Here is a 25,100-nt window from a genome sequence, read left to right as displayed (position 1 = left end):
ATGTTCATAGATATATCACTACTCATGTCTCATATAAATATTATTAAAATAGTTCACATCAAAGGCGTTGTGTTGCCTCAACAGAGATGACAACGACCAGATAGGCAAGGGACATCCGGTGTGTGCAGCGCGTGGCCACCCACGGAATGACCATTATATGGTAAAGTAGTAGGATAATAGGCAGGGATACGATCCAAGGATCACCATTATAAAATACGTCGCTCGAATAGGCTTCGGCAGACGGACCAACACCAACGACGAGCTAGGAGCTAGGAGTATGACAGTCACATCTCGCTAGTTCCCATTCTTTAATTATAGTCAATTTGGACTTAGAAAATTTATCGTTTTGTAATAATCAAATAAAAGTATTTAATTTATAAAGAAAAAACAACTCTTCTTCATTTAATTTTACAACACCAACAAACGGACGTAGTCGGTTTGTTACAATACACAATACATGAGATAGGCGACATGTGAAATTATTAGTAAAGAAAAGAGTTAATATATTTAAACGAGCCTGTGGTTTCTTGGAAATACAATGGATAATGGGCATTATGGGAACATAAAATAATAATATAAAATAATGCATATGACTAATATTTGTTGGTGCACAGTAATCATGAATACAATATAGTCGATATTCGACCACCCATGTTGCAACCCAGGATGCGCACTCAGGGTTAAGTCGTAACTAGGTGTGGGCCGTTAGTTTTTCCCGGAACGATAGCTGGTAGACACAGTATTTGTGGGAACGATACTCGTATCAAGAGGGCTAGGAGAAGTAGAGGGTAGGCCTATATAGGAGAGTCCATATTCAGATGTGATTTGACCAGACGAGCCAGAGCACCAGTCAGTCTCGTATTATATTATTTGGACTTAGAAAATATTCGAGTCAAACCGATATTTCCTGAACACTCTGAATAATTCTCTGCAACAAATATTATAGTACAGAATAACAAATCAACAGTTTAAATTACATTTGTTTTACTAAATATTAATAAATCATACCACATTACATCAGCGTTACGAATTAAATCAAAATAATACACCACATCCTGCTTCTCTCAACGACACCTGTAGTCGTCAGACCACTACAAATAATTAACTGTAGACAATTTCCAAAAGTGATAAAAAATGATACTTTAATTGAATTTAGCAAAAATTATAATAGTGTACAATAGTGTGAGTTAAATGAACGACCCAGGGAACGCATTCATTTTACTGCTATGTACTGTCATCCCACCATATACATAAATACTAGAGGTAGGCATGGGAACGCCGTATACGGATTATCGAAATATACGAATTAGAATGTTATTAACCTCGGGGGAGACTAAACCAACAATAAAATAGTTGATAGAGTAGTTCTGAGAATTGGACAAGGGAAATTGCGTTGCGGGATACTATGAATATAAAAGACTAAATCATGATCGAGATTAGAGACGCTCGCACGAAATTAATTTAATCAATAATATAATAAATATTAAACAGTTGAAAGATAAATATTATAATAACTACGTCAGTAACAAGACGACTCGATATGTCGCAATTCTAATCACAAGAGCGTGGGATGATACCATTTTATAGAACTTGTACCCACACGGTAGTAAACGGGGTCAGCGCTATCTTGTCAATAGGAGAGGAGTAGTGGAGATTAGGCCTATAAAATAGGGACCCATTCACCCGATGTTCAGACGTGATTTGTCAGAGCAAGTACGAGCACCTTCAGGCAAGTCGACTCTCTGAGATCTTTTAAACTACACAAAATATTCAAACAGTTTTTACATCCATAATAAAGTCTACGTTAAAAATTATAAAATTGACTTGAATTTTTGCACTTTGTCATCCATCACCCTTGTACATCAGCATCTGTAAGCGGGATCACTATATTACAATGAACTTGAACGTGAACACGTTCATTTGAAAAAAAACACGAACGTGAATGTGAACTAGTTCCTTCTTTAAGGACTTAACGTGAACTAATTCATTTTTTTAGTGAATGTTCCGAACACTGTTTATAATGTACTAGAATATCTTCAAGGACTTCGTAGCCCGTGACATGCTAATATGCTATTAATTGTTGGTATGGTTGGAGTCAATTTCGACGAGAATGTATTCGACAATCGACATCTTTGAAAATTATTAGCATCATATAAAAACTTTTATTACAAAATTAATATAAATTAAGAATTATAAGCTATGAGTAGTACTTAAAAAATAATAAAAAGGTATAAGTTAGAGTGCAAAAAAATGTTTTTACAAGCTTTCAACATTCAATTTCTATAGTTAATAGTTATTATACCTTTAAATTAACTATTAGTGCAACGAACAAGATGATAGGTTAGTTTATTGTTTAGGATAGGTTCTTCAAGTATTTCCACTTATTATTTTGAAAATTTTTAACTAACAGCAATAATTTCAAGTATTTTTGACCGGTCGAAAATTTTTTGAAAAAACTAATAAAAATTGAAAATTTCATATGCCTATATAATTCTATCGGTGCTTTTGAAAACTATAAATTATTTTAAATTTTGACTTCTCGAATGCATAACCTGGATTATAACTTTCCCATTGGATAAGATACTAAAGTTGAAAATCGAAGCATTATTTCAATTACTATAGGTGTTTATGAAGTATATGATCACAAAAAAATTAAAAAAATAAAAAACATAAAAGTATCATTGTAAAATCAATACGCTGTAGTAAACCGACGAAGTCACTTTATACTAATAGTTAACATATATTCTACTAAGAATATAATAAGTAATACTATAGTTATATTGAACATTCGTTCGATGCATTTGTCATAACATATTTTTAATATAATTAGCTAAATGCACAGATTCATGCTACGAATAAACTATAAGCCCGGAACGTGGTTATAGTTTATGAGACAAGGCTTGCACCTGCAGTGTGTTTTTTCTAAGGATCCATTCGAGGTCGTCAAGAACTCCTAGTCGGTGATTTATCTATCCACCTCCTAGTCTCTACCATGTACCTTTTAACTGAAAAAGTTCTGTATAAATACAGAACTCTCTCATAGTTAATTTAGAATTAGTCTAACGTCCTACATTTGTAGGACTTAGTTTGATCGTTGAGTCGGGTCGTCAACATTGCCGCCAAACATAAGTCCATTCCAAGTATAATAGGATCAACTAATTTCTCGGGCAGAGGCTTTTCGCTCTGTCCTCAAATTTATATAATTTTTTAATAAACTTTAATAAATAACTCATAATTAACGAATAGTGTCGTTTGTTCAATTTACTTAAAAAACTATCCTTCATGCAAACTGATTCACACTTGAACCGAGACACCAGCGTCGAAGAACTCTTTTTATAACCATAGTGAGAGATCACTACAACGCTCATTGGCTCCAATTAGAATCTAAAAAAATTATCTAAAAATGTACTAATCGATTTATATGTGCCAGCTTATTCTACAAAATACTGGACAGAAACTAAAAACGATAATAAGTGTTGTTTTTCACGTTGATTATATGCCCATATAAAATGTTTTTAATTAAAATTCCATCATTTCAGTTCTCAGAATTGGCGGTCAAAGTACTCCGTAAGAATATCTAGCAATATTTAGCATATATTATATCCATATGGTTGTAGTAGCCAGTACCTATGATATAATAGTAGTTATTATAATATAATACAAATTTTCATCTCGATTCTCGGAATTGGTTTCCAATGGGCGTTGAAGGATATCAAATATAAATAAATAATATCATACATCGAATACGATGATATTTATTATAATATGTAAGATTTTAAATTTTAAAGATTCCTTAAAAGTTTGTTTATGTTTATCAAAAAAAGAAAAAAAATGGCTACCCGAAAATTAAATTACATTTTCATGAGTGTTTGATGTTGAAATGTTTACAACTGTAACAATCTGACTACGTTCGTTTGATGGTGTTGAGAATAAATGAACAAGAGTTTGTTTTTTCTTTATAAATTGAATACTTTTATTTTGATTAATACAAAAACAATAAATTTTCTAAGTCCAAAATGACTATATTAAATAATGAAGACTAGCGAGATGTGACTGTCATATCCTAGCTAGCTCCTAGCTTGTTGTTGGTGTTGGTCCGTCTAGCTCGTTGGTGTTGGTCCGTCTAGCTCGGTGGTGTTGGTCCGTCTGCTGAAGCCTATTCGAGCGACGTATTTTATAATGGTGATCCTTGGATCGTATCCCTGCCTATTATCCTACTACTTTACCATATAAGGTCATACCGTGGGCGGCCACGCGCTGCACACGCCGGATGTCCCTTGCTTATCTGGTCGTTGTCATCTCTGTTGAGGCAACACAACGCTGTTAATGTGAACTATTTTAATAATATTCATATAAGTAGTGATATATCTATTAACATATACGTTTCGAGGTCACGCGCAATAGACGCTTCGTAGGCCTCCTTCAACATATTATCGTGTTTCTCCTGTATATTTATAACTACTGGAGTGATTTACTGGAATGATTATTTATAATATTTAAACATAGTCACAGCTCGTTACACAACATTGGAAATTCACTCGATTTTTCACCTAACGATTTTCCTGTTTAGTTGTAATTCAAAAACGAATAACTGGAATATACTTGAAATTGACATCATTTATTTATTTTATTTAACTTGTTCAGAGCCATTAATAGACATTTTCAATTTTAATTTTTTTTCAGTCTTTTATTCTATAAAATATAAATGTCAATAAAATTGTATTCGTTGGGTCAAAACGCTAATTTAATACAAGGCATTGTAACAATATATCAGGAATATTGTTACAATAGCACACTAATATAGCAGTAGAATACTAGAATAATATAAAAATATAAACCCACAAATTATTTTGATAAATATTTAAAGTTCAAATTTTGACAAAATTTACAAATTATTTTATAGCTAAAATGGTATAAAATGTTAAACGTTTATAGCTAAGGATTGAATAATAAAAAAAGGTTGCGCGTAAGTAATTAATTCTGTAAGCAATAAATCTAAAACTATATGAACACGGGTTATTTTTATAGTTATTTTAAGTTCAAATGTGGACTAAAATGACATATTTAAACTGAGATTAATGATTTTAGTTCTTTTGCTGTTATTTGAAAATATTATTCAAGGGTACCGGAAACTTTCAGAGTATGTATAATAGTATTGAATTTTATGCACACTATGACATTTTCCAGTGCAATTTTTTCGACAAAAATGAATTTAACCTACTATATTAGTACTAATTGCTATGTACTGACGCCCCGCCATATACATAAATACTTGAGGTATGCAAGGGCACGCATGAGATTGTTCACATTAGACGGGCTAGAATGTCATTAAACTCGGGAAAGCGCCTTGAAAAAACTAGGATAATAATTAAAGTCATTGTGTGTGTAGTTCTGAGAACTCGACAAATGAAATTGCGTTGCGGAAGAAATACGGAGATAAAAGAACTAGAAACGTTGACACGAATTGATTATAATAAATATAATATAATATTGTAATATTATAATAAATATCCATTAAGGGATCGGTGGCGGTGACGACTGTCTTTGTCTAACACACGCGTTACATAAGAATTCAGAGGTGTTTTTTGGCAAAAGTACCGATTGATAAAGTGAAGCGATAAGAATTCTGAAAACTGATTTGAATTTGTTGTCAAGTTTACTTTAGATCGGTCAGTCTACATTTTTGATTTTAGATTCTGAGTGAAACGATGAATGTTTTTTTATTTTTTTTTTATTGTTTCACTCAGAATCTAAAATTAAAAATGTAGACTGACCGATCTCAAGTAGACTTGACGACTAATTCAAATCTGTTTTCAGAATTCTTATCGCTTCACTTTATCAATCGGTACGTTTGCCAAAAAACACCTCTGAATTCTTTTGTTTCGCGTGTGTTAGACAAAGACAGTCGTCACCGCCACCGATCCCCTTAAATAATATAATGCCAAATATCGATATCGACAGCCGCATGGGAAGAGACCATTTCCTGGAACTCGTACGCACACGTGCAATAGTAAACGGTGTCAGCGCTATCTTATCGATAGGAGAGAGTGGAGTATAGGCTTATAAAACAGGGATCCAGCTACCCGATATTCAGACGTGATTTATCAGAGCCAGTACAAGCACCTTCACGCCAGTCGACTTTCTGAAGAAATTTCAGTGTTATAAATTATTCTATCAGTTTTACATGCGAAAATAAAATCTATGTTCAAACTATTTAAAATTGACTTGGAAATTATTACACTTTGCCGTCTATCACCATTGTACGTCACCATCTGTAGGCTGGACCACTGCATGATAACTATTATATAGTATGCTAAAATAAATTACTTTAACCACAATAACATCATAAAATATAAATACTTAGTAATATTATAAGCTGACAGATCGTCTTATTCCGAATCATTTTTGATTGATAGAATGTATAGAATGATTTTATATCATTGAATTCAAAGTTAACACATCCATTACCTACAGTAATTCTCTTGACACCTAATGTACAACAGAGCGACACCCACTTACCCGCTTTCTTACATTGCCGTCTTACATAATTATATTATAAAATTAATATAAAATTTGTTTAATTTAATATTATTTAAATTAACTGTTAAATGGGAGCCAACAGACTCACAACCATAAAGTTTACCTACAGATTTTAATAAATAATACATTTGATTAAAATATTGAACGATTTTGTTCTGGGTACAATTACAATGATACGGTAATTTTTAAAAGTGTGTTAATTTTCTTTAAAATCTACAATTTCAGTAAAGTGCTCAACATTGTAAAAAATAACAAAAAACAAATTGTTTAATATTCGAAAATATCATAAACTTAGGAAAATAAAGTTAATGCATTATAAGTTGTAACTTTTTGCCAATATTTAAGAAAAATACGTATTCTTACGATTACAATTACGTACATTGAGAAAAATAAAATATTCTTAAAAACAAGAGTATTAAATTTAATATTTACCTGTATGCTTTTGAGTTTCGAGTATAAACAACCGAACTCATCAACGCATCATGAATAAACGGTACGAAATGGCTGGAATTCAGAATAAAGTAATATACTAAATTCAAAGAAATTGGAAAATACTTATAATATGATATTAATTATTAATAATTAAACGTGGACATAAGATCAGGTTTTATTGTAAGGATTTTTTCCAACTTTTTCCGAATTTCTTCTCGTTGTGTTATCTCAAATAAATGGAAAAATAAAAGCATACATGGCCGGGTATATACACTTACAGTTTCAAGGAATAAAGTATAATGTCAGAGACGATCAACGATCGGTAATAATATGATATTATAATATTTCTATTTTCTAAGTGTAAAATATTATTAAGTAGTAAACAAAAATATTCAAAACTGGACTTGCCTCTCTGTGAATATCTATTTTTAACACTTTCACGTCATGTAGTCCGATAATTGCAGGGGTAATAAAAAAAAATGCATGCATTATTTAAAATACCTTCGGCCAAGTTAATTTGTTTGTATTTCTCAAGTTCACGTATTCGTCAAGTCAACTGCACATTTTATATTTCCTAATGTACAGTTAGTGTTCTACTGCACCTCACAGTAAAGCCTGCATAAGACATATAGATAAGAATAATATTTCACGATGCCATGACGTGATCGTTTCATAGTTTGAAAAATTAATCAAATAATAATTTACATAGCCATCGAGGCTGCAGTCCGACTGTCTCACTTGTTTTATTATTTTACATAATGTGGTTGTTGTTTAAGTACCTACCATCTTGGGTAAATGTTAAGATAACCCACGTCTCAATGATACTACAAGAACTGTGACCATTTATAGCGTGAAACATGAACAATTTTAAAGGTTTACTAGAGTTCACAAATACTGAAATACCGTTTACTATACACTTGTGTATTGAATAGACCAACAAATTATACAACAACAAAACACCTAATATAATAATATGTTATATTATATTGTCTTCAACCTGTTGAAGGATTTGAACCCCTAATAAAATAATATAATACTACCATTACTATTGCTTCGGTTATGACTTATGAGGTTCACTACAATATTATTAGACACACATATGTGACGGTAATAATGCAACAAATAGGCTTACATATACACACACGTATACAGAGCGTAATAGAAATAACCGACTAATGTAATAAATTTATAAACATTTGAGCTATATTTATTATTTTTAGAATACATTATAGGATCTGAGTGGAGCGATGATATCTATTGTTTTGACAACGATGTGTGCACAATTTTTGTCATATTCTGTTTGACTAGCATCAATTTTTCGTCAGATCTATCTGTTACGCCCTTATTTATACATACACTAAATATACTGAAATAAACCGAAATCGTTATGTTTTTTAAATCTATGTTAGCGATACCAAGACTCCAATAAAACTGACAGTTTGACAATTTTTTATGAATTTTATTTTAATTTAATATGTTATGTTATTTGTAAAAATCGTTGGTTTTAATGGTTGAACAGTGTGTCTCCGTTCATTTGGATCTAAATAATTTGTCAATTGTTTATGGGAGGAGAATTTCAACTGCCCCCCCCTCCCCTTGAGAACGCCACCGGGTAGTTACAACAATGTTATTAATTATTATCGTAAACTTTCTATCGTCGTTGGCATGGCGTTTATGCAGCTGCGGACCTGAGATTTAAATGACGGTAGACGGCAGAAAGGTAAAAAGAGGCTTCGTACAAAACTGATCAGCTAGTCGTAACACACTCTAAACATTTTGGAAAACTTTTTCTAAAAAAACGTCTCAGGACGAAATTCAGGTGGAAACCCAGTCGCCATTGGCTGTTATTCAAACCGACACTGCAGTTAACGTCATTTTGGCAGCGTCGTTTTCGTCGTACTGCGCAAGGCTGTCGAGACGCACGCGATCTCCGGCGGCGAAAGGCCGAGGGATGGATATCGATTTTCTAGCCATCTGACGAAACTAAACGGCGTGTGCATGTGGCAAGGAATATTGTTTCCGATGTCATCGCCGAAACGGTAAATAATAATATCTTCCCAGCCAATACGGCATATACGAATAAAAAATTTCACGTTTTTTCGCGGACGAAAGTTATTGCACCTGCGAGACGTTTTCCCGAGAAAATAACTCGGATTTGTGTCTTTATTATTGTAGTCAATGAGTGATTGATAACTTTGCATTTGGAGACGAGCGGAACAAACGCTGTCGTATGATATGGCATGGAAATTGTTGGTTGTCCTTCACAATTTCATTGTATTGGCGCACTGCTGTGAGTATATATATCATATAATATAATTCAAAATAATATATACCGGGTGAATCTTTCATCAATGAACAGCCATTTTTGAAAAAAAATGCACATGGTGTCTAGTCGTTAAAAAACAGTATTTTTATCCACATCATTTTTTAAGTTATTACTTTTTTGAATGACAACATACAGTTTAATTTCATATTCCAAAACAGAATATTTTTCTAGGCGTTTCGGTGCATAAATATCGAATTTACGACAAATAGTTTATTAGTAAGTATTTAAAGTTTAGATGAGTGGAGTAGTGGACCAACATTTTGAGGGGTAAACGCGTATTAACTAATAACATTATATTTTATGTTAATTTAGTATATACATTATACATATTATGTAATGTGGTATTATAAGGTTAATACCTAATTAGTGCGGTGTACCTCAGTATTTGGTAAGTACATTTTAATGTTTGGGTAAGCCGCTTCCCATTAATATTTATTTCCCTACAATGTTTTCTGGTCTAGGTATGTATAGTGTATCAAGGACCAAGGTGTAACAGATAGACCTAATAAAAAAAAAAATTATGCTACCTTAACGTTAGGTACCATGATGGCATGATTATGCCACCCAAAATTGTTTAACAATATAAGAGTAGTAAATAATTTAAGAAATATACTCGTGTCAGCAAATTTCCTAAAATTATGTTTTGAAAAAAGTTATTACGCTCCAAATGAATTTAATCAAAAAAATATTGATATTTTAAAATATTCTAAAAAATAAACTACTCGACTTGGACAAATGTTTTTACCATCAAAATTGTTCTAAAAATAGATTCACAAATTGGCTTTTCGGAACTTATCAAAAAAAAAATATAGTTAAATTTAAATTTTTTTATATTCAGTATTAAAAATAAAAATAATTTTTTCATTATACATGTAGCACAAGTGACTAAATTATATTTTAAAAAAATTCAAAATATTAACTATAACAACAGTTATTGCATTAGTCAGTTCTTTCTGTTACATTCTGCAGTATATACCTAATAATATATCAATATAAAAATGTATTCCCAAAATAATTTTCAATTTTTTTTTATTTATATTTGCTTTTGTCATAGTGGACTGGTCGGGAAAAATCTACCAGACGAACGCGGCTTTAGAAAAAGAAAACCTCATGTTTTGTTACGAGTGCAATACAATGGTAAACGGGAAAAGCTGTAGTGATTTTACAGACAAGGACGATTATTTGAGATTCTCCACGAAATGCACGGGAGATAGAAAAACATGCATGGTAAACAACTATATTATAATATTGTAACCTTAAATTATAATTGGGTGTTGACATTGAGCTGTTTAGGATAACTGACGAATATTAAGACAGTGTGCGTCCGTTCAGATAATCTTTATCAATAGGTATTAAAATGCAATGGAACAATAGCTATTGCCTATCCTAGGTTAATAGGTAGTAGGTACATTCCAAGCACACATATTATTGGCACATTTTTTATTATTGTATCAATAAACTTTGATTAGCAGTGCCATAACTTTACTGAAATTATTGTTTTAATTTTTGATTTGTAAATATTATTGAAACGCTTTTTATGCGTATATACTGTTGTATCTAGGTATATGTGTTTTTATAGTGTGTATTTTGTGAACATTTGTTATAGCCTTTTTGACGGTTACCTCCCACTTCATTGAAATGCCGCGGTTTAATTACGCAAATATAATTTTGTACAGAAGTGCACACGTACAATCCACAGGTAGAATGCTCTGGGTAAGATAAGGATAGATTAACCGCAAAGATGGGTATTAAGTATTCACCAGTTGGTTAATTGTCTAATCAACTTACGAACTTAACTAGTTTAATTGGCAATTAAAATAACTGAGATTTTATCATTTGGTTTAAAAATAATCCATCAAGTTAAAACAACATTTTTAAATTGTTCGTTTTTATGGTTTTATACGTAAATATTAATATTAAAATAAAAATAATCCAATATACTACACGAATAGTGATGTTATTTTTCTTGATAAAATAATTTTGTATAAAAATATAATATTTTAGTAGATTAGATAGGCATAATGATTATAGTACATCGTATATGACCCTGAATTACTACTTGATGCAAAAAAATTGATTTTAGTTAAATTATTGATTGAGATGTGTATAGTTTAAGTATTTAATAAATAATAATAATCATATAAAGTAATACCTGCATTATGCATTCTTTACATTACGATAAAAGTTCAATAAAATTTTTTATTAACATTTAGGCAATTAGAAAGAACGCAGTCACTCTTTATGTGATTCACATACTAATTTAAAAAAGTAGATCAACTTTTTTTAAGCTTAGATAAGTTAATATTTGTTGCCATATTAACTTTTAACTTATCGAGTTTAATCTACGATTTGTTAACTATTAACTTATCGATCTTGTGTTCTCTTAACTTAACTTGAGTAAGTTATTTTCATTAACTTGCCCACCTTTGGGTAATCGGGTGTTTGTGCACATAAATAGCGTATGCTCTTCTGTCCATCCGATTCTCGTTTCTCATCCTTGCATATCAGTGCTTCTCAACCGTTTTTGGTATAGGGCCCCCTAAATTTAATGTAAAACTGTCAAGGCCCCCCTCAATCAGAATCATTAATTATTTTTTCTTAATGAGATACTAAATTCACATGCAATATTTCACACAAATAAATTATTAAAATGTAAAGAAAATAAATGTTTTTTTAATATATTTTTGAAACATGCAATCTTATAGTTGTGTAAAACTTAAAACATATTTAAACAAAAAATAATTGGTAATAACTATAAAGCAATACAAAAATATTCAGTAATAATGTTGATTAGGTTTCAAACAAAGGCTAGGCTAATAATAATAATAATCATAGAAAGTGTGATAGTTATAACTAGTTATTAATATATTAATGTGACGGTTGGGCTTGCATATTTTCGCATAACATATTTATGTCAGGTGTGATGTTTGAAACTGAAATATGCAAGTTAGCTTCTGAAGACTGTTGTGAAATGCATGATCATTTTCGGTAGTTTAATAGATAATTATTATTATTATTATTGTTATTATACTTTAATCAGTAATCTAATGACTCTAATGTAAGATAAACTTTCCCGATGTAATAAATAATAATTAATCATATGATCAGTTGACAGTTATAATATAATGTATACGTTATAACGTTAGGTAAGGTAATAAATATTTAAAGGGCCCCTAGTCATATAGCCACGGCCCCCAGGTTGAGAAGCACTGGTGTATATGACATAATATTATTACCTATTACTGTTAATAACCTAAATGTATAGGTCATTATAATGTGATTATTCAATTATTGTGATACTTTGGTGGTATACCAATTCTTGAAAGCCGACTACATATCGTGATAAACAATCCCTCCTCTCAAAACGAAAAGATCTTATTTAGCTGTTTACCGCTCGTTTTCGACATTACATCTCGTGTACGACCCGGTCGATTATATATTGATAATTTATCGTATATTACAACATAAAATATAAATTGTTTCCTTCTCTTAGACTTAAGCCATTACATCTGTTTTCAAATTATTTGGAGTTCGATCAGTTGTTGAAATGTATATAGAAAGATGTAGCGCAACACATGTTTTTCGACCATTCCAAAACACGTGTTGCGTCCGGTTCGCCAGAAGTCTAGATGATGGTGTTTTTTAATAATCAGTTAGGCCGTCATAATATAGTAACTATTGTAAATGGTCGTTTATTCAACATAAACAAATAAAATGTAAAATATTGTACAAGTCGCGAGCGCGCGCGCGCGTGTGTGTGTGTGTGTGTGTGTGTGTGTGTGTGTGTGTGTGTGTGTGTGAATGACTCAAACGTGCTCAGGATTGAATAGTCTGTGGTTATCTGAATAATAATAACTAGCGGGCTCCCTGCTTTTAAGTGTTGTCCCGTCCCATTGTCTTGAACTAGAGCTCACGGAATTTGCCCTTGTAGGTGTTGTCTTGGAAGTATTGTTTTCATACAACGCAAATATTTATGACTATTTATGGCTTCGAATATTAATTTTTATTGGATTGGCTATTGTTTTACAACTGCTAAATAGTCGTAGAATCATAAAAGAAGGAACCTATTGGCGTATGATTTCTATAATTTACATTAAACCATACACTTTTTATCACTTACATAATATTATCTGGTTAGGATTTATCTTGACAATCACCAATTACTATTATACAAGGATAGTTTTTAAGAACTCGTGATATGTTATGGTATGTTTACTAGCATACGTGAGGCGCATAATTTCATACATTGGCAACCACACTAAGGTCCTACACACACTGCAGCGGTAGCGCTGACGGTAAAATGAGCGCGGCGGCAATGGGGGGTCTAGGACATTTCGCCGCAGACCGTTTCGCCGCAGACCGTTTCGCCGCTGTACCATTTCGCCGCAGACCGTTTCGCCGGCGCACCGTTTCGCCGCGGACTTTTTCGCCGCCGGACATTTCGCCGCGGACTGTTTCGCCGCAACCGATTCGCCGCTGGACTTTTCGCCGTTAAATATACCACCACAACTCGTACCAGAATATAATAGAGATCCAGCAGCGACACCACCAATACGAAATAATTTACAGTGATGCCTCGATAGCGGCACTCGTCGCTACGCTCCTCGGCGCCGTCGCTCCGCTCCGCAAATCGAAAATATCACTCGACTTGCTCAGCAACACCACCTAAAGTTGGTCACAGTGTAACGGCTGTTATACCATAGTATAACCACTCTTATCATTCAAAAGCTTATCACTACCGAAAATGTGGCGGCCAAACGTCCGGCGGCGAAATGTCCGGCGGCGAAAAAGTCCGCGGCGAAACGGTGCGCCGGCGAAACGGTCTGCGGCGAAACGGTCTGCGGCGAAACGGTCACGGCGAATCGGTCGCGGCGAAATGTCCGGGTTCGGGCAATGGGTACCTGTTTATAGTATTATTTTTATTATAATTATTATCGTTGATTAAAAACATAACGTAAAACGTTCATATTTAGTTATGTTGTGTGTTTTAATTTTTTAAATAAATACTATGCTGGGCGCTGGCCAAATAATATGTCTGTTATTAAATTTATTTTAATCGATACAAGAAACCAACCATTATATCTGTTTATTTTTTTATCAATGTTTATAATGTTTTAACTTTGTTAAAAAAAGATTCAAATTATATTCTTCAGTTTTTACTTTCATGAATAATATGTTTGTGTTGGCAATTGGCACCGCCGATTCAAAAGAATTTTACCGCCACCGCTGCAGTATGTCGAATTTATTCTGACAATAACCCTGTGATGTTGTTCTATATACTTATATAGTCGTTTCTAGGAACGCGTAGCTCACATGTTTTATAGTTATATTATGTATTAAACCATTGTGAGGTCAGTTTGTATCCATCTGCAGCACTGCATGATATAATATTATTCTAAAATCGTATTTATCGTGCTATGTACTGACGTCCCGCCATAAAACGCATAGGCTAGATAGCGAGGGGGACATAATATGAGAATTATATGACACATTGGGAAGTTGTCGACCTCGGGGATTTAAGAACAACGACGCAATAAGAAATAGGGTGCGTAGTTCTGAGAATCCGACCACCGAAAGAGCGTTGTGAAAATATAAATAAAAAGAGTTAAAACCATAAATATCTATGGGCATAAATATTATAAATATAATATTATTCTATTTTAATTAAATATCCGTCAGATAATATATCTAATATGTCGGCAGCGATAACCGCATAGGAGGCGACCGTTTCCTGGAAACCATGAACTAAGATATCTTAGTTCATGCCCACGACCACACACACGGGGTCAACGCTATCTCATCGCTAGGAGAAGAGTGGAGAGTAGGCCTATAAAACAGGGACCCATCCACCCGATATTCAGACGTGATTTACCAGAGTCAGTGCGAGCACCTTCACGCCAGTCGACTCTCTGACAAAATTTCAGTGTATTAAAAATAATCTATCAGTTTTACATGACCAAATAAAGTCTATGTTCATAATATTCTACAATTGACTTAGAATTATTTACACCCTGTCATCTCTTGTCTTATACACCACGATCTGTGGGCTGGATCACTACAATCGTATCGATAATTCTTTATAACTTATAAGGCTAATGCTAAGTATAACTGGCGACTCGCTTACCCATATCATAATATTATGAGGCACCGTGATTATAATAAATTATAATCAACTGTAGCGAGCTGTGACTATGATTAATAATTAGTAAATCACTCAGGTAGTTATAAATAAACATGTGAAACACACAATGTAACTTCAAAGAACAAGAACTCTATATATATATATAATAGTTGAAGGAGGCCTACAAATCGCCTATTTGTTATAATACAGAGGTATTCAAACTTTTTCATCACACGGCTCGTTTAAGTCTTCACAAAATGTTGACGGCTCCCAAATTATAAATGACAAAAAAATCAATGTTTATATGAATGTAATTTATATTTTATTATTTATTTACCATATTACATGTATAAAAAAATTAAAACTATATTTAGCGAATGATTGTTCTTGACAATTCAACGTTTCCCAACCGCTGTGCATCAATGATAACAGTAAACATTTTTCGTAAAAATATTTATTAGTTTTCAATTATACAACGCGGCTACCTTCGACATTTCCCTCGACGCCCCTGGGAGCCGCGACGCACAGTTTGAATACCTCTGTTATAATAAATTGCGCGTGACCTCGAAACGTATATGTTCATAAATATATCACTCCTCATATGAATATTATTAAAATAGTTCACATCAAAGGCGTTGTGTTGCCGCAACAGAGATGATAACGACCAGATAGACAAGGGACATCCGGTGTGTGCAGCGCGTGGCCGCCCACGGAATGACCATTATATGGTAAAGTAGTAGGATACTAAGCAGGAATACGATCCAAGGATCACCATTATAAAATACGTCTCTCGAATAGGCTTCGGCAGACGGACCAACACCAACGACGAGCTAGGAGCTAGGAGCTAGGAGTATGACAGTCACATCTCGCTAGTTCCCATTCTTTAAATATAGTCAATTTGGACTTAGAAAATTTATCGTTTTGTAATAATCAAATAAAAGTTTTTAATTTATAAAGAAAAAACAACTCTCCTTCATTTAATTTTACCATACCAACAAACGGACGTAGTCGGTTTGTTACAATTGGCGCTGTGGACAGGGTTTTGCAAAAAGAAAAAATTTTGGAAACGAGTATTTTTGAATTGTTTCAAAATATTCCAACCAAATCAATTCGAGGAGGAAATTCTATCAATTGAATCATCGTTGGAAGTCGGTGACGATCAACTTTCAACAACTCCGCAAAGAACCCTGTCCACAGCGCCAATTGTAACAAACCGACTACGTCCGTTTGTTGATATGGTAAAATTAAATGAAGAAGAGTTGTTTTTTCTTTATAAATCAAATACTTTTATTTGATTATTACAAAACGATAAATTTTCTAAGTCCAAATTGGCTATATTTAAAGAATGGGAAATAGCGAGATGTTGGTGTTGGTCCGTCTGCCGAAGCCTATTCGAGAGACGTATTTTATAATGGCGATCCTTGGATCGTATCCCTGCTTAGTATCCTACTACTTTACCATATAATGGTCATTCCGTGGGCGGCCACGCGCTGCACACACCGGATGTCCCTTGCCTATCTGGTCGTTGTCATCTCTGTTGAGGCAACACAACGCCTTTGATGTGAACTATTTTAATAATATTCATTTGAGGAGTGATATAGTTATGAACATATACGTTTCGAGGTCACGCGCAATTTATTATAACAGAGGTATTCAAACTGTGCGTCGCGGCTCCCAGGGGCGTCGAGGGAAATGTCGAAGGTAGCCGCGTTGTATAATTGAAAACTAATAAATATTTTTACGAAAAATGTTTACTGTTATCATTGATGCACAGCGGTTGGGAAACGTTGAATTGTCAAGAACAATCATTCGCTAAATATAGTTTTAATTTTTTTATACATGTAATATGGTAAATAAATAATAAAATATAAATTACATTCATATAAACATTGATTTTTTTGTCATTTATAATTTGGGAGCCGTCAACATTTTGTGAAGACTTAAACGAGCCGTGTGATGAAAAAGTTTGAATACCTCTGTATTATAACAAATAGGCGATTTGTAGGCCTCCTTCAACTATTATATATATATATAGAGTTCTTGTTCTTTGAAGTTACATTGTGTGTTTCACATGTTTATTTATAACTACCTGAGTGATTTACTAATTATTAATCATAGTCACAGCTCGCTACACAACCATTAATCAGTTTACCCAATTTCTCACGACTCTACCTCATCTTATCACATCAACGGTATTTGTGCGACTGTGCGCAGGAGATCGCTACAGAGCATATGACTATAATCAATTCTCCGAGTCAAATATTTTAATACAGTGTAATAATTCACTAGTTATCATTAAAGAGTTCTAATTGAAATATGTCATAAAATTATACAACATTCAACAGTATTCGCATTCATTTCGATAAGTACACCTAGTCCTATTCCTTTCAACGACACCTGTAGTCGCAAGACCACTACAGCACTATTATTACAATACCTTAATACTTATACCTGCCATCCTTGGGTACTTATTTTAATGTTATGCCCGGCCTACCCTTGTGCCTTGTGGTTAAGAGCATTTGTTGTCTTCGTCTTACACATGTATGACATAGAACATTTTCGTTCATTAGTTTCAATAGTATGCTATTAGTTTTGATATTAGAGTAAATTTACCTATTATCAAAGTTTTAGGTAAGAACATTATCTATGCTTAAGAGTTGGCGAATTTTTGGATATTTTTGTTTTCAAGCTAGGTATGAGCATTTTTGATTTATGTTATTTCACATACTCGTATCTTGCCTAAAAATGAAAATATTATCGAAAATCTGCCGACTCTCAAGCATATATAATGTTCTTACCTAAAAGTTTGATAATACTTAAATTCACTCTAATATAAAAACTAAAGGCACACTATTCAAACTAGTGAACGAAATTTTGCTATGTCGTAAGTTGGTAAGGCGGAGACATCAAGTCATTAACTACCAAATGACTCAATATAAACCAATTAATATTTATAAATTATAACTTATAACACAATGTAATACATATACATGTATTCATATTTATTTTAAAATTTTTTTCGGTGGATTTTTTTTCCGTAGTGTGCTTATTTTTTGTTGGGCTTTTTTCCACAGTTCACCTTCCTGTTAATACATTCCAACATTATAAGAACTTTGTTAGTAAATCATTTTACATGTACAATGTAATATTATGTATATTGTATATGAGAAAGACGTACATTCAAGTGGAAGTAATTGTTGGTAGTATTGATTTTTCATTTATTGAATCATATAATTATAGGGTTATAGTTGTATTTATTAAATTTGATCAAAATTTTTTGGGTAAACATTTAGTTCATCATTATGGTGTGATTGTCATGATTAAATTGAAACACTTGTCTTATAAATTTAGGACCGGATTTAATTGTCCTTTGAAAATGAATTTATGACCTAAGGTCCTAAGAACTTTAAAAAATCACTTAGAAATATTGCCCGGATTTCTTCAACACAAGATAAATTTGTGAATCGTAGTTGTATTTAAAAACCAGATTACCTAATGTTGTTTTAGTACTATACAAATTATGTGTATTTATATATATCAATATAAATTTTTATCTTTTTTCGGACCAAATATTCCTATAATATACTAGAAATGGGTTAAAAAATGACCAAAAAAAAATCACTCTAATGCAAAAAATGCACAAACCACTAATACAAATTTCTTCTTGACACTTGTTCCCAAACGAGTTTCGGTGATATAGCTTAACATTCTAGATTGTACGCAATCTAGTTGCAATCTTAATTTTGAAGATATTATAGACACCAATAGACGATCTAACATTAGTATTATTCCACCTCACCTATTTTTTTTTTTTTTTTTTGATAGGTATCAACTACATTTAGACAGGTCGTTTCTCAACCTAATTCTTGGTTGCCAGAACTCGCATATTGAGACTTGATAATAAATTTGTGTAGTGAAAGCTGTAGAATATTATAAACGTATTTCGATTTCCACCAACATAAATTAAAATTATTTATTATATAATATTTTTCAAAAAATCTATTCATTTTTTTAGTGCACTATAAAATGTATTAATCTATAGTACAAAGTTTTCCTTTTAAGAAATGTACTGAAAGCTGAGGCTATAACTTGTTTTTTACAACCTCCGGGAATACGGTCATACATGTGTACAGATATCCGGTAGAGGCCTCCTTAAATCATAATATACCTAAATAAAGCGGTTCACGAGGGCAAAATATTTATTATTTTAAGATGTAAGTATTTTGTCCCCTGTTGCTCATTGAATCTTGAAGCCACTCGGCTTTACAGTTTACATATACGATTTAAAATTTAAATATTGTTTTCGACTTGAACATTATGCATTTGTGCTTCACGTTGAATTATTATTTAATTTTAATTTTATAGAATATTCTAATTTATTATTCTACAGAGTGGTTTTATTATTGTTTACCATCTCATAATTTTGAACGGTAGCAGGTCACATCCCCGTCACTGTTTCCCCGTTCGACATTTCCCCGTCTGACTAATTTTCTCGTCGGACATTTGGACATTTCCCCGTCTAATTCAATTTAATTTAGTTACACAAATGTAGATACATCACAATGTAGATTATATACAATAAGTATTATTGTCATGCTGTAGATTAGCTATACAGATAGCGACAATTCCGTTGCCGTAGTACATTAGTTTTATCGATGATCAAGATAAGAGCAACCGAGAAGATATAAATGGCAGATTGTAAGGTATACATTATAGTAGTATACATAATAATCAGTCATTCGATATTCGACAACCGTCGCGCGTCGTTCTTATATTATAATATTTGCCATCTGATCGACTATAATTTAATTGTTTATTGCGTATTATAATAATTAATTTATAATTATATTTTTTTCAAATTTAATTTTTAAATTTCTAATTTGTTGTTAAACAAATTTATACAATATCTATTATTGTTTTAGAGTACGTTAAAAGTTCTAAAGGAAACGATTTGTTAGTGTTTGTAGGATATGTATTTGAAAAAGATTATACAAAAAATGGTAAGACGTATTGGAAATGTTTAAAATATGATAACGATAAGTGTCTTGGACGAGCATACACACTAAAGATGATGCAGTTGTACACCACAAAGAGTGAGTTGCCCTTGCCAGTCCCAAGTCTGGAAATAAGTGTGAGGGCGCTTACATTACAGTAATTATATTTTAAATTTGAATTAGATGGGGAAACGAGGACGAGGACGGGGAAATGTAAATTTTTTCTATTAAAAAAAAGTGTCTTCAGACAGAATAATAAAATAAAACATACCATCATTATTAAGTCAATACATTATGCACTTTCCTCAGAATCTAAAATCACTCCTTTATAATGAAATTTTCATTAGGTAATGACTAATGAGTAATTCGATTTTTCTTACAACGACACTGATATTAATTAAGCAGATGGTGGCGTGGTGCTTCAAACTAAACGAGAATTTTTTTGAAAATATAATAAGTGTCTTGACAAAAAATGTACTGTAGTAAGTTTGGCGCAGTGTTTGTGTTTTGGTAGGTTTTGCGTCCTCTACATGAGTCTTTTCAGCTGGCTTGGTATTTATATATTATATGAAATACAATTAATAAATATATACATATATACACAGTGTGATCACGATTTAAGGTAACACTAAATTTCTCACCCGGATGAACTTGTATTGAAAAGAATTTTTGGGGGAAATACGTACATATTTCTTGAAAATGTCAAATTCTTAATACTTTCGGTGCGCGCATGAGCAGTACAAATTCATTTTTTTTAATGGCAATACCTATTTTATAAATAAAAATGTTAAATATTTAAATACTTAGGGCCAGTTGCACCGTCTCTGATTAAAGTTAACTGGAGTTTAATCGGCCGAATTTGCCCGGTTAAATATCTGTTATCAGCTGATTAAGCTTAATCGAAGTTTAACCGTAGACGGTGCAACTAGCCCTAAGCTCGTACATTTTAATGTATAATGTTAGTGTTTATTTTACTGCGTTCATAGAAATAGTAATGATATTCAGTAGTAGTAACTAGTAGTAGTACTACTACTTCTACTACTATTAATAATAACAATAAGAATCATATTAATAATAATTACAAAATTTAATGAAAAAAAAAAATTGAACATTTTTTTTTTCAAAATCGAATGATGGTTGTCATTCGTTTAATTTTGAACTTAGAGCAAAGTATTATGAGTCAAATCGACTTGAAAAAATTCGGTTAGTCCAAATAATGTGTTAAAAATATGTGTTACCATTTAAAAATATGCATTTTGTACTGTGCATGCGCGCACCGCAAGTGTTAAAAATTAGAAAAATTCACAAAATATGTATTTCAGTACCACCTAATAGTCCCCCCCCCCTCATAATTCATTTCAATTCAAGCTCATCCGACTGAAATATTTAGTGTTACCTTAAATCGTTATCACACTGTATGCATAATAATATAATTTAGTAGTAGTAGTAGTCAGTGGCCAATATGATTTGATCACAAAAGTAACACGGCCGCGGCAATGGTGTCCACAGGTGAAGAGATATTCGTACACGACGAGTAACGAGAGCACCACTTCCAGCCAACAGCTCTGGTCACTGGAACGCAACTGTTCGGGCAAATGCGAAGACGGGTGCATCGTGATCGGTGAACGGATCAAGATCTATGCGTGTCAATCGTGTTGCGAGTCACCGCTGTGCAACGTGTCCAACGGATCCGACCGTCGGTCCTCAACTCCGTCGTTTGTCGTTTGTCTTGCGTTTTTGTTCTTGCTCTTGAGAACCGCCGTCGATCAACTGCAGTTGCCGCCGTCGAAACGACCGTCCGCCACACTCTTCTCCACTTCCGAGTCCTCCTTCTCGTCCTCTCCCTTCCACTTGTCATCAGACACTAGATTAACCACAAAAATCATTAAATATTTTATATTTTTATCATCATCGATCCATCATCTGTTCACCTCACAGTTTGTCGCTTTCGACACATCCCCGGTACATTTTTTTTCCCTAAAAAACTAAATATCATATTATAAATAGATATTGTTAAAAACTAAAAAGAATAGTAGGTACGTACCTACTTGGATATAGTAAATACGTAAAATAGGTATATAACGCCTACCATAATATACAATACATTTACCTATTACCTATACTAGAAGACATCAAAGGGGCCGAAATAGGTAACTTAAACTCGTTGACAAAATACTGATGAGTGTTGAATGATGGTCCCCTTCCCTAAACAAATTTACACTTTTAACTAATTAATATCGAAATATTATAGTATCGGATGAGGATAATCTTTATATTGTATCACATGATTCACATGACACGTGTCATAGGTAAAACACATTTTTATCTGTATTATAATATATTATATGATTTTGATAAATATTTTTTGATTTACTGTGCCAACTAAAATATTATTGGTACCAATCTACCTTTTACATAACGTCATAACATTATATAAAATAATAAACTACCTACCTATGTCTTTTTCGTAATCTATTTTTGAAAATCAACCATTTTTGTTTCCTTTAAAAATGTTCTTCGTTTTTGTAGCTATTTGGCATTTGCCTAATGCAGTAATGCCACTACCTATCTGGCTATCTCTGATATAGATTCTATATTGTAATATAGTATTAATAAATAATTCCTATACCTATAATATGTTTCATTAATTATTTGTACACATTTGTGTATGTTACTTATCTAGGCACCAATTATTGACTAGGTATAGTACAAGCTAGACTTGTAAACTTTACAAACATATTTTATAACTGTAATTGGCGGGTATATAACTTTTTTTATTAATTACCACCTCAGTTAGCACTTAGTGCCGCACTGCTATCGCTGTGCATATTGAATAGGTAAGTAAATTGTAATTATATAATTTATCATTGCCGCATTGCACAAAAAATTAATTAATTAAATGGTTCAATAATAAAATTGAATGGACCAACCAATATACATATTGTGGTCCCTAAATCTTGCTTAAGGAATCACCAGCTCACTATTGATTTAATACAAATTTAGCAATTGTTCTTGCAACTTGCCACCCGACATATGTAAGTATGTTAAGTATTAAATTATGTCATAAACAGATAAACTCATAATATACTATAAATGAATTCTGGAAAAAATGGCAAGAAATAGCAAAGCAAATTCTTACCTATTATTGTTAAAATATAAAATATGTATTAGGTAGTTACTAGTTAACTAATGACATGTTCAGGAAGTAGGCAACATAAGAACAATCAATACATTGTATATATAAATTATTTTAAATTAATATTTATTTGGTAATATTTCAAAACATTTAACATAATTGGTAGTATTCAATGAGTTAGTTGTGTAATGATCATCACAGACAAGTTTACCTATTTCCTGTTAATCAGAATAAAGGATGATTTTTAAATGCTTACTACAACGGTAACGCTCATAAAATTATCTCACATTAAAGTACACCATGTTTTAAAAATTGAAGAAAGTTTTACAAATAAATAAATACATCAGAATTTAAATTTAATTGTAATAAACCCATCGTACCAACACATTTTATATCAAAAAGTTATACAAACAAAATATATTTCTGTTAATACGAAAAAATGAACCATTGACATTTTTTTTTTACCATCACAACAGTATTTAAAGTCAAATTAACTTAGTCAACTTGAGTAATTTATCAATCATTATAGTGCCTACAAAAACAATATAATTTTGTTAATCCCATTGTATAAAAATACAAGTGATTAAACATTGGCTTATTTGTGGTAACTAGAAATTTAATTGTGGAAGACTTTTGGAACATGTTTTTCATTACAATTACTAATAAAATTTGAAATTGAGTCGATTAAAAATCTAATATTTTATATAGGGACCCAAATGGAAGTATACTATATACTCTTAAGTTAAGTACACAATGAATGTTTTCACTATGAAAATGGTTAAAAATAAATAACCGAACATCATACAGTACTTTATTAAACAATAGGTAAGTATTAAAATAAGTTTCTTTTAAACAATTACATAATTTATCTGAAAATAGTTATCATTTTATTATTTGATGACAACAAAATACCTAATTTCTTATTATAACTATTCAGAAAATGTTGTACTCATCTTTACTTTTATCAATAATGATTTCATACGGTAAAAAAAAATTTGTTTAGTTATAATATGAACACATTTAAGTATTTTCAAACAAATACATTACAAAACACGGAATTCGGGAATGTCACATTCACTAAAGCAAAATACTTTACATTTCTATTAATAGTATATTAGTATAGAACAGGGGTCACCAAATGGTGGTAGCTTATACTTCCAGATTCCTAATGTGGCTCTTCAAAAATATTAATTGCTGACCCCTGGTATAAAATATATTATGTTACATATTATAACTAAAATCTAACACATTTTTAATATTATTTTAATATACATTATAATATAATAAACCATTATAGAATATTGATGTATGTAATCTTTTTTTATTTCAAATTACCTACTTCAACCAAAAATAATAAAAAATAATGAATACATTTATAGTTATAAATACCATAAATATTGTGTTTTGATTTAGTAAAGGTAACATTGAGTTTAGAAAAATAGAATACTAATATAATTTATCATTATAAGAGACCAAAAAAATAAATATATATAATATAAGCAATTTGCTTAAGATTTAATTATACTTTTGAATGGGGTTATTGAGCATACT

General features: G+C 31.9%; 1 protein-coding gene across 1 annotated transcript; it reads left to right on the top strand.

Annotated features, from left to right (window-relative positions):
- Nucleotides 1-8,928: 8,928 nt before the first annotated feature.
- On the top strand, nt 8,929-24,588 carry LOC111033936. The gene is made up of 3 exons (XM_022314898.1): nt 8,929-9,262; nt 10,353-10,525; nt 21,923-24,588. The coding sequence occupies exons 1-3, from the start codon at nt 9,208-9,210 to the stop codon at nt 22,400-22,402; spliced, it is 708 nt and encodes a 235-aa protein (XP_022170590.1). The 5' UTR covers nt 8,929-9,207; the 3' UTR covers nt 22,403-24,588.
- The last annotated feature ends 512 nt before the right edge of the window (nt 24,589-25,100 follow it).

This window comes from Myzus persicae, unplaced genomic scaffold (assembly GCF_001856785.1).
Source record: "Myzus persicae strain clone G006 unplaced genomic scaffold, MPER_G0061.0, whole genome shotgun sequence".
In the NCBI taxonomy this organism is placed as follows: domain Eukaryota; kingdom Metazoa; phylum Arthropoda; class Insecta; order Hemiptera; family Aphididae; genus Myzus; species Myzus persicae.
The sequence above is the reverse complement of the archived record's forward strand: the minus strand, read 5'-3'. Positions and strand labels throughout refer to the sequence as shown.